This window comes from Papaver somniferum, unplaced genomic scaffold (assembly GCF_003573695.1).
Source record: "Papaver somniferum cultivar HN1 unplaced genomic scaffold, ASM357369v1 unplaced-scaffold_117, whole genome shotgun sequence".
NCBI lineage: Eukaryota > Viridiplantae > Streptophyta > Magnoliopsida > Ranunculales > Papaveraceae > Papaver > Papaver somniferum.
In genome coordinates this window covers 125,627-142,062 of record NW_020620714.1, presented here as the reverse complement: position 1 = coordinate 142,062, position 16,436 = coordinate 125,627, and the positions used below count along the sequence as shown (strand labels likewise).

General features: G+C 38.2%; 2 protein-coding genes and 1 pseudogene across 2 annotated transcripts; 2 read left to right on the top strand and 1 right to left on the bottom strand.

Annotated features, from left to right (window-relative positions):
* The first annotated feature begins 7,742 nt into the window (after nt 1-7,742).
* Nucleotides 7,743-10,022, top strand: LOC113330029 (annotated as a pseudogene).
* A 527-nt stretch (nt 10,023-10,549) lies between these two features.
* On the top strand, nt 10,550-12,100 carry LOC113329556 (polygalacturonase-like). The gene is made up of 4 exons (XM_026576420.1): nt 10,550-11,019; nt 11,127-11,416; nt 11,507-11,735; nt 11,826-12,100. The coding sequence occupies exons 1-4, from the start codon at nt 10,561-10,563 to the stop codon at nt 12,072-12,074; spliced, it is 1,227 nt and encodes a 408-aa protein (XP_026432205.1). The 5' UTR covers nt 10,550-10,560; the 3' UTR covers nt 12,075-12,100.
* A 133-nt stretch (nt 12,101-12,233) lies between these two features.
* LOC113330063 ((S)-ureidoglycine aminohydrolase-like) lies at nt 12,234-14,986 on the bottom strand (the record flags this gene model as incomplete). Its single annotated transcript, XM_026576928.1, has 13 exons — nt 12,234-12,376; nt 12,455-12,508; nt 12,799-12,869; nt 13,087-13,125; nt 13,242-13,298; nt 13,460-13,541; nt 13,656-13,742; nt 14,014-14,079; nt 14,174-14,213; nt 14,288-14,364; nt 14,454-14,541; nt 14,735-14,824; nt 14,917-14,986. Coding segments are annotated over 13 exons (891 nt in total), but the record flags the coding sequence as incomplete, so codon positions are not given.
* Nucleotides 14,987-16,436: the final 1,450 nt, after the last annotated feature.

Genomic DNA, 16,436 nt, shown 5'->3' with positions numbered 1-16,436 from the left:
GGGCCACTGGGGTGCTTGCTTTAGTTCTAGGAGAGATGAGCAAAGGGTCCAGGATTAAGACAAATCAAATTGGAGGTTACTTAACTCTTATTCAAGTGACCTTTTACATTGTCAGTTAGCAAATTATTCGCCTAAATTTTATGCTTCTAATTCATTTTTCATGTATGTGGTTAATATTTTCCTATTTTCGCATAGGTTTAGATTTATGACAAATTCCCTTCATTGTAGTGGCTAGGGAAAAGACATCTTATCTCTATGACGAACCTACAGAAGGAAAATGTTTGTTTTTGGACGAACAAAAGAAGTCTAAAGAAGAGCAATTGACTTCGTTGAGGGAGAAATTGGATAAACTTACGGTGAACGATGTGGTATTTCACCCATACGCCATACTCGATGATGTCTCTGTAGATGAAGAAAATCTGGATGGTTTGTCTACCGTCTCGGCTTATTATGGACCAATTTGGTATCCTAATGGCTACGCAATATATAATCCAATGAGAATACTAAGACAACTTTGTTGTGTCCAAATGGATCCCGACGTGGAGAATGAAAATTTCAATTTCGTGGTTCAAGGAACAAAGAACACCGAGAAATATTTTGTTCCAAATCATGAACCAACTCCTACGGTAGGACATTGGCATGCACTTCGTAACTACTACCTACTTTTAGGTGATTGTGTACCTTGTGATGGAGATGTAATTGCATGTGATGAAGATTATATGGTGTTTTATCAAGAAATTAGTCATCCTTTTGTGATAAATAGTGAACAACAACTAAGACTGATAAGGCGAAGGGGAAGGAAAAGGAGAGGGAGGCTAAGATAGCGCAAGAGGAGATGCCTATTTGTGGAGAAGAAGCTAAAATGTTATGGGATAATGTGGTAAGAAAATGTCTTCTCTTATACTTCCTTTGTGTTTGAAATTATTGGAAATATATTTACTTATGCTTTAAATTGGAATCAGGTGAAGAAGGGTATAAAATTGTTGAAGAAATCGATGTCTAAATCCGCAGTGGAGAGTCGATGTCGGCTAAGGAATAAACCTACTACTACAACGAGTGGGAGGGTTTTATAACTAGAAGAATGATGGAACCAAGTCGGTATAAGAAGTTGAAGAGTGATCGACACCAAGGAGAATGTTCAAGTCGCGTCGTGGAGGAAACTGGTCGAGTATGTGAAACCCCAAATAATGAGGAAGTTCAACCTAAAACTCGTGGTAAACAAGGAAGTGGTAAAATGGTTCGTCGTGGTGATCGTTAGTGATTTCGTATGGTTTTAGTTTCAAAAAACATCTTAGTTATGGATTTCGTATGTTTGTGTATTTTAAACAATTAGTTTGGTATTATACCGAATTTTATATTTGTTTTAGATCCTTATTTTTGTTTTTTATTTTAATTGAGTTTGTGTTTTAAATTTTATATGGATGAAATTTTGAATACATGATGTTTTTCAGCAACCTGAAATTTTATCACAGCTAGCCGAACTTAAAGATCGGTAACCTGTGACTAATTAATGGTAACCGAACTTTTTTTTTCGCCGAACAGCTAAATCCTACTAGGTTTCCGAAGACAGAGTTCGGTTAGATCGCAACATTTACTGGTTACCGAACTCTTCTCTGAAGACTCAAATAAAACCGATAAATCCTACCAGTTTGTGACTGAGACTTCAGGTAAAAAGTTCAGTAACCTGTAACTAACTAATGGTAACCGAATTTTTTTTTCGACGAACAGCTGAATCCTACTAGGTTGCCGAATACAGAGTTCGGTTACATCGCAACATTTTCACTGGTTACCAAACTCTTCTTTGAAGAGTCAAATAAAACAGATAAATGAGTCCAGTTTGTGCCTGAGACTTCAGGTAAATATTTCGGTAACCTTTGACTAACTAATGGTAACCGAATTTTTTTTCGGCGAACAGCTTAATCTTACTAGGTTGCCGAAGACAGAGTTCGGTTACATCGCAACATTTTTACTGGTTGCCGATCTCTTCTCTGAAGACTCAAATAAAACAGATAAATCCTACCAGTTTGTGACTGAGACTTGAGGTAAAAAATTCGGTAACCTGTGACTAACTAATGGTAACCGATTTTCGGTGAATAGCTAAATCCTACTAGGTTTCCGAAGACAGAGTTCGGTTACGTCGCAACATTTTCACTGGTTACCAAACTCTTCTCTGAAGACTCAAATAAAACAGATAAATCTTACCAGTTTGTGCCTGAGACTTCAGGTAAAAATTTCGGTAACCTTTGACTAATTAATGTTAACCGAACTTTTTTTCGGCGAACAGCTGAATCCTACTAGGTTGTCGAAGACACAGTTCGGTTACACTGCAACATTTTCACTGGTTGCCGAACTCTTCTCTGAAGACTAAAATAAAACAGATAAATCCTACCAGTTTGTGACTGAAACTTCAGGTAAAATGTTCGGTAACCTTTGACTAATTAATGGTAATTGAACATTTTTTTCGGCGAACAGCTAAATCCTACTAGGTTTCCGAAGACAGAGTTCGGTTACATCGCAACATTATCACTGGTTGCCGAACTCTTCTCTGAAGACTCAAATAAAACAGATAAATCCTACCAGTTTGTGACTGAGACTTCAGGTAAAAAGTTCGGTAACCTGTGACTAATTAATGGTAACCGAACTTTTTTTTCGGCGAACAGCTGAATCCTACCAGGTTGCCTAAGACATATTTTGGCAACCTGAAATATTTGCACAGGCAACCGAACTTAAGTTCGGCAATATCAATACACAGATGTGCTTACCGAACTATTATCTGTCAACTCAATAAAATACTAACATTAACTCGATAATGAATACCACACTTCAAAACATATTGTTACATTGATAAGCATACTTAGTTCCATTACATGTGTCATTTAATCATCCTCAAGTGAAATTTGACCTTCATGTACAATTTCGTCTGATTTCGACAAAGCTTTCCACATCTCCATGTTATGCTCATACATAATACACCAACCCAACATTATATCAGAGTTAAATGCAGGACAATAAGAGTTTCTGGATATTAGAGGCAGTGGACAATCCGGTTTTAAACGAAGGCCTATAAAGTGGTTGTTGTTAGTCAATGCCATCACACATCTCCTTCGTTTGAGTTGCTCGACACATACGGTTGTTTTCGTGGTGAAGGTGAAACTAGCATACTTTGAGAAATAATGAACCACACAATTAAATACCTCGGAAATTAAGTGTCCACATATCGGTATGCTCATCCAATAATCCCAGGAAGACGACATTGATACTTAATAAATTGCTCAATGAGACTACCCAACCCATCGCATAACGTTGTATGAGTGATTGCACAACCATTATTTAGCTTGGTACCTTCGATGAAAGGCCCAAGTTGTTGATTGACAACTTGAAAACCACAATTACCATCCGGAGGAACTTCGTCGGCGGATATACCTTATTCTCTAATGTATAGAGGTAGCAAATTCAAATAGTCTTTATTTGGACCCTCAAGCTTACCATCGAAGATGGTTGGATAGGACAAATTGGAGACTTAAGCTTCACATCACCAAAAGATGGTTGGCTTGGTTGTGATGGACACATCGTACCTTTTTGCTTCAAATCTCGCTCACTTGTTTCGTCTTTCTCCTCAATACTCATACTCCGTTTCTTGGTTTGCTCCAAGTACATTGATGCGGGATACTCATGGGCCGAAGGATCTATAGTAAATGGGGTTTCCTCACTTTTCTTCTTACGTAACACCTTTGCATATTCTCGTAGTTGTTTTCTAGTTTCTTTTTGGCTTGGCCTACCTTTGCGTTTTCCTTTCGACGATTCATAAACATTCTCCGAAGTTTGTGGATATATGATTTTCCTCATGTCATCCCAAAATATTTGTTTTTGGAGCTTGTTCATGCCACGATACATCTCTAGTACGGTTCTACCCATTTCGTTATCACCAAACTCCTCTCCAGCTTCTTCTCCCTTTGGAGGAGGGATGAAACTTAGATGCTTCCAATATGGATCAATGTCTCTTAAAGGGATTACGCCATTCTCATAGTTGATTATCATATGGCGACAAGGGAGTCCCATAGACTTCTTCATGATACATACACACACATCATCCCTCTTGGTTTCCCACTTATCAATCAACTCGACTTCTATAATCAACAACTTCATACATTGTCGAGATACATTGTAATGGATTCCATTGAACAATGGGTGGTCGGCATATTTTCCGGTCATTTTGAATATACGATTTTTGTGGAACTTCTCTTTAATTCTATCAATGTCGCGCTTGAAGCAATTTTCCCTAGCATTCCACACGGTTACGAAATTATCAACACATCCAAAGAGATTCTTCTTCAACCGATGGTGAGCCGACTCTAAAACTTTTCGCTTGATTTGTCAAGTGTTTATATTGGTTGGTATAGGCATTAAAAAACCTATCTTTGTGTGGTTCCAACCATTGGCGAAGAACATACGATACAAAACCGGGAAAATCGGGAGTATCCCAATGGGAGATAAACTCCGCAAGATTTAGATGATACTCTTCCTCGGTAAGAGACCAACACAATGATTCTCATTCACCGTTGAAAGCAACCCATTTAGCGTAATTTAGATGGTATTGTTTTTCAACTTCCTCTTTTGCATCCGCTCGTTCATGTTCCGGTAGAATCTTAATCTCTTCATATCCTTTCTTCTTGGGTGGACAAATTATTGGCTTGCACCTATTTATCAAATTACACCATATATGGAACGTACAAAGCATATTGTGTGCTAATGGAAACACTAACTCTATTGCATTCATCAATGCGACTTCATTATCGGTACTATAACCCCGGGAATATCATCACCTCGGAAGGTTGCCTTAACTTGTTGTAGTGCCCAAATGTAACTAGGTTCTTGCTCGTCCCTTAAAAAACAAAACGCCACGGTAAACGGTGACTGCGTCGAAGTACACCAAACAATATTCAACAATGGCATCTCGTACTTGTTCATCTTATAAGTACAATTCATTATGAGAACTTCATGAAAGCATTGATTCAATTGAACACTCGTTGGATGCGCAATGAAGAGTTGTGTTATCTCTCCGTCTGAATCCACATCCTTTTGAACCGCGTAGTCTTTCTCTTTGGCCAAAAAAAATAATAGTTGCATCACTTGTCTATCTCTCCATTCCTCCTTTCTAATTGACACTATTGCATTATAAATGGTGGACGAAGATGAGTGGTTATCCTTGTTATCCTCCTTTAGTATTTGGACCATTTGAATCGGTGAAAGACCCATTTTCCTCATTTTAGCTACCTTGTCCATCTCTTCAGGAGTTAGCTTGGCCGCGATGAAATGTCCTTCAAGATGCTCCGGACGAGGGTGGTTATGACAACCTTCCATAACCTTGTAGAGAAACCATCCACCCCATTCTCAGTTGTAATTAAATGCAAGCTTGAATGGGAATTTAATATTCTTTGAGAAATTTTTGTTCTTCCTATTTGTCTTTCCTTTATAAACATAACCCTTCCTCTTGTATCTTTTATCGGGATCACCACTTTTCTCACAAACCATTTCAAAACGGATGTTGCTTTCTCTCCCATTCAATACTAATAAGCACATGTATTTTAGTGCATGTTGTCTAGCCCAACTCTTAGCCTCTAAAGGACTTTTGAATACCAAGTCATTCATGTAGTGATGAGACGCGTCATCGTACAAAATATCAACAGGGGTAGGTTGATTTTCCATTGGTTCTATTGGATCAGATGCAACCTACGAGTAATAGCACAACGTCAGTACCAACTAAAAATAAGAAATACTTAAATTTTCTGCAATGTAAACATAATATACGATCCTGTCGAACAAAAAGTTTGGTTATGAAAAAGAAATTGCGATCTTGCCGAACTTGTTCTTTGGAAATTTCAATAGTATAGTTCGGCAACATAATTAATACAATCGACTAAACTGAACTATAGAGTTCGGTTATCTATTCAATGAAGGTGATTTGCGATCTTTTCGAACATAAAGTTCGGTAACAAAAGGAATAAACTCGACTAAACCGAACCATTAATTGTATACTCTATAAAATTAGTTCGGCAACGTTTTCTGGAAAAAGATAACCGAACTCTCAAAAACCTCAATTAAAACAAAGTTCGATTACATGCGTATGCTGAAATGAGTAACCGAACTGCACATATAGGAGAGTTCAGCTACCTGTTTTGCAAAATTTCTAACCGAACTAGTGTCACCTAACCGAAATTTTATCCTGAATTTCGATTAGGCCAATTTTTTGCACAATTCAAGCTACATTAACTAAATTTGAGACATACCTGAGTACGCATAGCTTCATCTTCTGGTTGTGGCTGATAAAATTCATAATTTGGGTCGTTAGGTTGAGTTTGGGGTAAATAGCTTTCATAATCTAACAAATAACTCATATCCGGATCATTAGAAATATTCACAAATATTTTAGGAGATGAATGAGGTTTTGATTCTGAGGAGGAGCTTTCATCACATGAATCACTCATATCGTATTTACTAAAATCAAAATAAGTTTTCTGGGTTCTTTCCTCTTTCTCTTCATCTTTTCTTCTTCTTCTTCTCGTTCTAACAAAACTATCCTATTAATAACTCACTGATCATTAATTAATCATTACACTAACACAAACTAATCAATAAACTAACCAAAGATAAATTTGGTATTAAAATCTTTTTTAGATAAGAGGTGACCCAAAACTACTTCAAATGTCCAAACAAAAATGAAAGACTACTCCCCCACCCCTATTTTGAGTAGTCACCAAAACATGCGTTCTAAATCTTAATCCACGTTTTGGATACGGTTGGCCTCTAAGCCCATTAACAAAAACCCATTACTCAAAGAAGATTTTTTTACCATACAATTAGGGGTGTGCAACGGACGGACGGTTGCGGATTAGGGGTCACCCGCAACCAAACCGTCAAAGTTGCGGATTTGAAAAATCAAACCGTGACCGGCCCAATCACCCGTGGATTTTACATCCGCGGATCCGCGGATTGTACGGGCCGGTTGCGGATTAACCTCGGATTTGTTAGGCCAAGCCCACTAATTTTAGAGCAGAAAATGTTCCATTTCGGCCAAGCCCACTAACAGCTCTAGTATAAATGGGCTTTGAGAACCGCAACGGTGCGGAGGAACTATATGTTATACATCTCAAATATCAATTCAAATAGCAGCAAACAGTAGAAGTGAGAATTTAATCTAGTTACATTAGTACATATACTAAGTAAATCCCGAGAATTCACTCTGCATAAAGATCAAATTATATCATCTTTACTCCTGAAGTCATATAGCAAGAAAGTTAAAAACAAGGACCTCAGATGTAGTGCTGGATCATTACCTTCCCTTATGAAACTATGTTTGCATGTGGCATCTCTGGCCTGGGTACTGCAAGGCCATTTATACTGCGAGTTTTTGATTGTTCCCAACGGTGCGGGTAATCCGCGGTTTTTAAAAGACAACCGCAACCGCAACCGCACCGCGTGCGGATTTGAGAACTCCATCCGTGTCCGGCCCATACATCTTGCAGTCTGGGTGAAATCCGCAATTTTGCGGACGGATACGGGTCAAATCCGCGGTTACGCTTTTTATGCTCACCCCTACATACAATCCCCTAATTCCCCGCCATCAGATTCCGCACCCTCAGGGTAAAAAAAATAATGAACTCCCGGAATATCCGGTTAGTAAAAATCTCTGAGTTAAAAAAAACAAAAATATCTGGTATTTCTATTTTGTCTCATTTGATTCCTTCTTATCTACAAAAACACCACAAAATCAAAATTTTCCACAAACCCTAGAGAAAGTCCCAAATCTCAACAAAAAAATTCCCAGATTTCACCAAAAATCATCAGTCAGTCATGGCATTAGCAGGTGCAAGTAATCTAACTGCACCATTCCCAACCCCAAAATCCTCATTCAAAAAGCTCCAAAACAAACCCAGAATCTTTGCAATTCACTCACTAGAGAAATCAAACTCATCAAATCCATTAAAACATTCATCAAATTGGAGTTTAGACAGTTGGAAAACTAAGAAAGCATTACAAATCCCAGCTTATAATGATAAACAGGAACTTGAAGATGTATTAAACCAGCTTGAAAGATTCCCACCATTAGTATTTGCAGGTGAAGCAAGGAAATTAGAGGAAAGATTAGCTGATGCTGCTGTTGGTAAAGCTTTTTTACTTCAAGGTGGTGATTGTGCTGAGAGTTTCAAAGAGTTTGGTGCTAATAATATTAGGGATACATTCAGGGTTTTGTTGCAGATGGGTGTTGTTCTAACTTTTGGTGCTCAAATGCCTATTATCAAGGTTTGCTTGATTTTTATGCCACTTTTGTTCTTCAATTTTACATTTTCTTGTTGCATATTGTCTCTATTTAGTCATTGTGGTTGTCCTGTGATTGTCAAAAATGGGGTGTTGCATTTTTAGATATTGGATTGGATTGTTCTTTTGATGCATTGAAAAGGAATTTGTGAAAATTTGTTGCTGTTTAAGGTGGGAAGAATGGCGGGGCAATTTGCGAAACCAAGATCTGATCCATTTGAGACAAAAGATGGGGTGAAACTACCTAGTTATCAAGGAGATAATATCAATAGTGATGCATTTGATGAGAAATCTCGCAGACCGGATCCGCAGAGGCTTTTGACAGCTTATGCACAATCTGCGTCCACACTAAATCTTCTTAGAGCTTTTGCTGTTGGAGGTTATGCAGCTATTCAGAGAGTTACTAAGTGGAATTTGGATTTTGTGGAGAACAGTGAGCAAGGTGATAAGTATAAGGAGCTTGCGCAGAGAGTGGATGAAGCTCTTGGGTTTATGGCGGCAGCTGGACTTACTGTGGATCATCCTATAATGACTACCACTGAGTTTTATACGTCTCATGAATGTCTTCACCTTCCGTATGAGCAAGCGCTGACAAGAGAAGATTCCACTATGGATGGTGGTCTCTTCTATGATTGTTCTGCTCACATGCTTTGGGTTGGCGAGAGGACCCGTCAGTTGGATGGTGCACATGTTGAATTTCTCCGTGGTGTAGCATAAAGGTCTGTGCTCTTGCGTTCAAAGCTAGTGTGTCTGAAATGAACCTTTTGGTTTGTCTGTTTCATTTTACCTTACGATTTGCTAAATTTGCAAGCTTATATGGTAGTCTGTGCTGTTTCGTGTATGTGTAGGTAAGTGACAAGATGGATCCAGCAGAGCTTGTGAAATTGTGTGAAATTCTTAACCCTCACAATAGACCTGGAAGATTGACAATAATCGTCAGGATGGGAGCTGACAAAATGCGAGTGAAACTCCCACATTTGGTTAGAGCTGTACGTCAAGCAGGGCTAATTGTCACATGGGTGAGTGACCCCATGCACGGCAACACCATCAAAGCTCCATGTGGCCTCAAGACCCGCTCATTTGATGCCATCAGAGTAAGTAAAAAGCTCAGAAATAGTACTTCCCCGTGGTGAATTGGCATCCTAGAAAGTAAATCTTCTTGACACACCGTCAATTTAAACAATTTCAGGCGGAACTGAGAGCATTTTTTGACGTTCATGATCAAGAAGGAAGTTACCCAGGAGGAGTTCATTTGGAGATGACAGGACAGAATGTCACAGAATGCGTTGGAGGATCAAAGAATGTGACTTTCGATGACTTGGGATCAAGATACCACACTCACTGTGATCCCCGGCTCAATGCTTCACAATCTCTAGAGCTTGCTTTTGCTATTTCAGAGAGACTAAGAAAGAAAAGACTTCGAAGATCAGCAAACCAAACCGTTCTCCAAAGTCTGAACTAAGGAACGTTTTGATTATTCTGCCTGCTTATAGCGAAATCTTCACATCTAATCCAATAATCTTTTTTTTTCTTCAATCCGTACAATGTATGTAGCTTGGGCAAGTTTTCTTGACAGATGCTTGATCTTTTTCTCACTGAATCGCTCGTTTGTAAGTGTAGGAACGAGAAGAATCTGTGATGTTATCTTTTTTCGCAATGTTGACGGCCAATTTACCTGAATAAATGTTTATTATATTACAGTAGAAGCTTGTTTCTCCAGTAACTTCATCTTAAAGGCATCACCATGTTACTAATGCCCCTTTGGAGGCGTTTAAGATGCATTCATGAATTCCTTCAAACAAACGCCAAGTTATTACTGATACCAAATCTTTTGCTGACTTCAGCGTCGACGCATAACTTCATAAAGGTGCGATAAACTGGAGACATTGACATTTCTTCTTGCAGTATATCCTAATTCTTCCTCTTTGGATTTCTTTTATCGATCACCGTACCATCGATTTCTACGAATCTTCTTGCGGATTTCTTCGAGAATGTTGTGCTCAAGCTTCTCTAAGTTAACGGCTAATTGCATTCTTCAGGAAAACAGTTATGGAATGAGTAATTCCAGTCATATTCATCACCAACTTATACGTTAAAATCCATTCTACTCATACTTGCATAGCCTGCGCTTCAAGTCCTGAACCATAAAAATGCACTGGCCTTTCATTTCTATAAAAGGCATCCACCAGCGGCCAAATATCTCATCTCATTTCCATTCTTTTCATCTCTCTCATTCTCTTAGCCATGGCAGAATTCAGAAACAGCAACTATATTCTCCTTTCAGCGACAATTTTCTTCACGATCTTCTTTCTGACGCTACTGACAAATGCAGATGCAATCATTCATAATGTTGCCAGTTTTGGCGCAAAGGCAGACGGAAAGACCGATGCAAGTCCAGCATTTCTCAAAGCATGGACTGCTGCTTGTAGTTCTTCCAAACCATCTATGATATATGTTCCTCTTAAGAAGTATCTTATCGGTCCAACCGAATTCGTAGGACCATGTAAAAATTCGAATATTACTTTTCGAATTGATGGGATGCTCATTGCTCCAGATTATAAAAAGATGAAGTTCTCTGCTCAGCACTGGCTAACTTTTAACTATGTAAATGGAATGTCTATACTTGGAGGATTTCTTGATGGCCGAGGCTCTAGTTTATATGCGTGTAAGCTTGCTAGAAAAGATTGCCCGGCAGGTTCAACGGTTTGTATACACTGCTAACCAACTCCGTATCAGTTATTTCAACTCTGCATATACCTTTTTCTTTTGTGCGAAGTTTTTAACACTTTTTGTGTTATTTTCATGTGCAGTCGTTTTCCATCTATAATTCGCATAACATTAGAGTTGAAAATCTGAAATCCCTTAACGCGAAGCTATACCATATCGTTGTTTATGGATGCAAGGATGTCGTATTAGACGGAATCCAGATCCGTGCTCCAGATGAAAGCCTCAATACAGATGGTATACACATTCAAAAAGCCTCCAATGTCCGTGTCTACAACTGCGGTATAAAGACTGGTGACGACTGTATCTCCATTGGTGCTGGTACAAGAGATTTATTGATTCAACGCGTCGCTTGTGGACCTGGACATGGTATAAGGTAAGGCCATAGATATCAGAATGACCTTCTCTCAAAGCATGCATATGAGACTCGAACCGGAATGGAAACTAACATGTGTTATTGTAACAGCATTGGGAGTTTGGGGCATCAACTAGAGGAAGACGGTGTGCAGAATGTGACCGTAAAAAGTGTTGTGTTCACCGGAACGCAAAGTGGAATGAGGATCAAATCTTGGGCAAGACCCAGTAAAGGATTTGTTAAAGGAGTTTTATTTAAGAATGCTATAATGAACAACGTTCTATTTCCAATTGTTATCGACCAAAATTACTGTCCTGGTATCCAAGGTTGTCCTACCTCGGTACGTTTACGTTTCACAATAATCCTTCAAAACAATTATAAGCTTGTGGTTTCGTTGTTTAACAGGTTCTTGAATTATTATTTTTTGCAGAATTCAGGGATACAAATTAGTCAAGTTACGTACTCGAATATCAAAGGAACATCAGCTACTCAAGTTGCTATGAAATTCGATTGCAGTAAATCCCACCCATGCAAAGATATCCGTGTTGAAGATATCAAACTTGTTTATCGTCAAGAACATCAAGAAAGAGAAGGCAAACCACAACAACCAGCTACGTCTTTCTGTCGAAACGTCCACGGGATAACTCGTGGTTCAGTCTTTCCACCAAGTTGTGTATAAGGAATGTCAATGTTTATAAAAATTTGTAAACATTTCATTTATCTGTAAATATAATTGATGAATAAAACTGCTGACATTTAAACACGATAAACGTAATCGAAAACTAAAAACATTTGATATCTCAAACCCAAAGGGAAATTAGAAGTGATCATGTTTTTGGCCTCAGAATTTGTTGCACAGCCAACCTGCATTCTTTTTAGCCAAAGCTGCTCACATACACACAACGGTAGGTCTACAGTGGATTTCTATTCACATCCTTGTACAGTAAATATCGTGATCGAGTTTTTCCTAGTGCAGCATACCTGAGGGGGAAAACAGAAGTAAAATTAGGTGTGGAAGTCGAGGATACTCCTACCAACGGTTGGATGAGTAGTACTTACCATTGTGGTACAAATGGTGCCATCCAAATTGCATCTCCCGGTTGAACTGGGTACCTGTATCAAGCAACATAGTACAAGGACGAACTATTTAGTGAAAGTAAGTAAACCAAAGAAGGCACACCAAAAAGAGATGAATCTAGAAAGTAAAACGGTCACCAAAGACCACTAGTTTCATGGGATTCTACAATTAATGTATATGCCAGTATTCAGTTCCTGCATCTTGGTAGGGGTCAGATACAGATTTTTCTGCAGTGTTCAATACGTCAGAAAATTTCCCCATACTCTACTAAGATGCACCGCTAATGGAAGATAAATGATATTCTAACCGCTACACTAAATCTTACCAATTTTCTCCTAGTCGATAGATTCCTTGACCATCTAAAAGCAACAATCCGTGCTGATTATAATGGACTTCCTGCAATTGCAAAAAAGTACACATATTACAGCTCTACCTTTCAAATTTTTATGTTAACCTGGGAGCATCATTATGTAAGTTCATATGCTGACCTTTTCAAAAGAAATAAGCAACTCAAGATTCAAAGTGATAAGTAAAATGAGTGTGCGATAACTGAGGATTTGACAAGGCAACTTTTAGCAAACTTCTTCAACCGAGTGAAGAAAGAAAAAATTACCTTCACATTAAGAAACTCCCCAGGTTGAAAATCCACGATCTGCATTTTTTACAAGATATTACATTAGATTTGGCAATCAAAGAGAAAACAACAGTACCCGATAAACCAATGGGTTATGACGGCCAGACATTCCAAAACAATATTGAATGACTCACATGGACGTTGAAGTCATAAGGAGCTGACATAGGCAAAAGCTTCCGTAGCTCAAAAACCTGAAAGCATACAAAATGGTGACAAGATGAAGAATCTTATGTTAGTAGTAGTAACAAAATAATCCAAGTAAAACAATTGTTTCAAAATATCAATATGGCTGGATATTACTTGATTATTAAAATGTATGATGAATTTTGACTATTTGGAATGACAACTTTACCTCGCCTGGAGTTTCAAGAAGTGGCTGCTTATCCCTTGAGCCAACAATCTGCTCAGGAATATGATTTGGTAGACTGGCGTACCTATATGAGAAAGAAAATACATCACAGATACTGAGTATGGTCTTGTTTGGCAACTTGCATTCTTGCAATAGATTTAACACAAAGCAATACACAAATTTAAGAACAGTATCCAACCTTCGTTCAAAAACAACAAGAGTAGCCGGTGCATCACAGGTCACTGAGTGCTCAAGATTAGAAGGTAGATATGCATAAGAATCAACCTGAATTCCGGACAATAGGATCTCATATCTGTTGCGGAAATAACAAAATATACTCCTCAAACTATCACATCAAAAATGTGCCTAAAACTACTAAGAACTGAAAACAAAAGAGATACAACTACAATAACTCCCAAATAACTACTCTGAAGCACTTTACAGCTTCTCATTGCTTTATCTGGGGAATAGCGAGCACCAAAATTTCCCCTACCCGGATACTGTTGCTAGACCCTACAGGTATATCCAGAGAAACTTACAACTAGACAGAAATTAGCAGTAATTTGTGAGTGCTTCCAGACACATTTGTCAGTGTAACAATTCCTTCCACCACGAAAATGAACCTAGAAGCATAACCGAAAGAGGGGCACAAGAAAATCAGATTACCATCCAAACTTGTTTTCTCAAACAAGACTTCAAGAATTCAAAAGAACATACCTTTCAACATCTTTCGGGGGTGGTGCGGAACTTGAAAGCACTGCAACCACAAAATTGAAAAATCAATCTCCTGCAAAACAAAAACATGAAAAATTTCAACAAAAATTATCATACCTTCCATCTTAGCCAGGTACATTATGAAATGTGCCCCCATTGCTGGCGTAACTAAATATGCTCCCAATGTATTTTTCCTGCCAAATTATAAATAAAAACGGCACCAATTAACAGCCAATTTTTGATTCAGATCGTTAGTGAATCCCAAAAATAAAAAAAACTTTACCATTCAGGAAGAGGGCTAAATACATGACTTTCTGGTGTAATAAGAGCATGATCTCTTTTATACACACTGCGAGTAAAACCTGGTAAATCTGCCCACCATAGAAAATCAAAATTGTCCAATTAGATATCATTCTACTGTTGAATTAAATTTATGGGGGCAAAACTGAATGATTTGGGGAAATCAAATTTGAAGTTTTTCATCATAGGGCAACACAAAAACCCAGTTTTTTTCAGAGAACCAATTCAAAACAAGAAGTAATAGAGGGTAGGTAGAGATTAAACCTTGAAGATGTAGAGGAGAAAGAGTTGGATTAGTGACTTTCCAATACTGTGATTTAATGGAGTTCGAGTCTTCTTCCTCAGAAGGAGGAGCTGAACAAAATCTTTGGTCATTACCCACTGCAAATCTTAGCAAAACTGAAAAAACAAATTCGTTTTACAGAAACTGAGGAATGGGTACTTACAAAAATTCGATATTTTACAAAGATAGATAGAGGAAGAGAGCACTATCAAGTGAAGTGAAGAAGAAGAGAGGTAGTAGTGATAATGATTTCAGCATGATGGGGTTTTTCTTCTGTGTTTTTTTCAGCTCCTGCAATTAATGAGCGATCTCTGTTAAAAACATTTGATAATTGTGATGGGTAAATCTAGAATTATCTAGATAGCTAACTATAACTCCCATGGGCTTATCACAATGCATAGGCCCAGTCTAGAGATATCTAGACTCTTCTAAGATAAAAAGAGTGCAAGCCCATTCTAGAGTCTTCTAAGACATTTTCCATCATGTGTATCTAGAGAATTCTTTCTCTAGAATGATCTAGGTCAATTAGCTCTAGAGATTTCCAAGTCTAGAGTATTCTTAGTAGTTGGTCATGAAGTAGTATAAATAGAAGCAAATGTTGGCCTTTGTGGTCATCCACAACTCAAGTGAGTGAGTAAGTAGTAAGAGTGAGAGCTAGAGTTTAAAGTAAGAGCCAAAGTGCCTCTTTATAAACAGCTAGTGTAAGCCAAAGTTGCTACACAAGCCTCTTGTAATATTTTCATTTTCATATTAATATAAGCCTCACCTTTCAATTAACCAACCTCTCTTCCTAAATTCATTTCCATAAACCCATCACATTTCCGCATTGCGCCAACAAATTTGGTATCAGAGCATCAAAATATTTCAATTTCTAACATGGTATCAGAGCGGGTTCAATCCAAATGGGCGCTAAAGTTTCCGCTACAAGCTGAAGGTGATAATTCCGCACACTAGAAGACGCAAGGTACGTCTCAACTTTCCAAGTTCACTACTTATTTTACAACCCCCAATAGAATCTAGTTATCACCCAATTCTAAGTTTAGAAAAATATGAAAAGAACATAGCAGCTCGTGAAGTTGAAGTAGTTCCTAGAAATGATAAGTCTCCATATAACATAAAATACAAGTAAGAAATGTATAAGTTTCACCTCCATCCATTAAAGAAAAATAAATAACAAAAATAAGAAGAGAAGTTTCCAACCTGGCAGGAGATGCACCAAAGAGTGCATTTCTAAAGAAAATTTGAGGGAAGAGCATCAAAGAAATTCCTCCTCAAATAATAGAGATGGCAAAAATGAGAGTCATCCTGTAAAAATATTCTACTCATAAAGTTGAGTGGGCGGAACCTCTGAACCTACGATGGTCAAGTTTCGTGAAAGGCGAGGAATATCAACAGAAGGCAAAGCCTCTGAATTTAAGACTGTCAAGTTCGGTCTAAACCGTGAAGGAGAAGGAGATGATTGTCACAAGACAGAGGCTCTGAATCTACAAGGAACAGGCTGCGAAAATGCCAGGTCAACAAAGAAGATCTAAAACAGGATATGAAGATACTACGAAGGCGAGCTGGTTTCAATGTGACGACAAGTCCGAAATGAATACACTACGAGCATGGGCAGGCAGCGACGAGAATAAGCAGCTAAAAGCGAGCCAAGATTGGGTGAGATCAAAATCAAAGACCATTACA

What these genes read in the sequence shown, in the direction of transcription:
- LOC113329556 (XM_026576420.1), top strand. Translation starts at nt 10,561, where the DNA reads ATGGCAGAATTCAGAAACAGCAACTATATTCTCCTTTCAGCGACAATT. An exon ending in ATTGCCCGGCAGGTTCAACG is followed by an intron (nt 11,020 to 11,126) that starts GTTTGTATACAC and finishes TTTCATGTGCAG; the next exon opens with TCGTTTTCCATCTATAATTC. An exon ending in TCCAAGGTTGTCCTACCTCG is followed by an intron (nt 11,736 to 11,825) that starts GTACGTTTACGT and finishes TATTTTTTGCAG; the next exon opens with AATTCAGGGATACAAATTAG.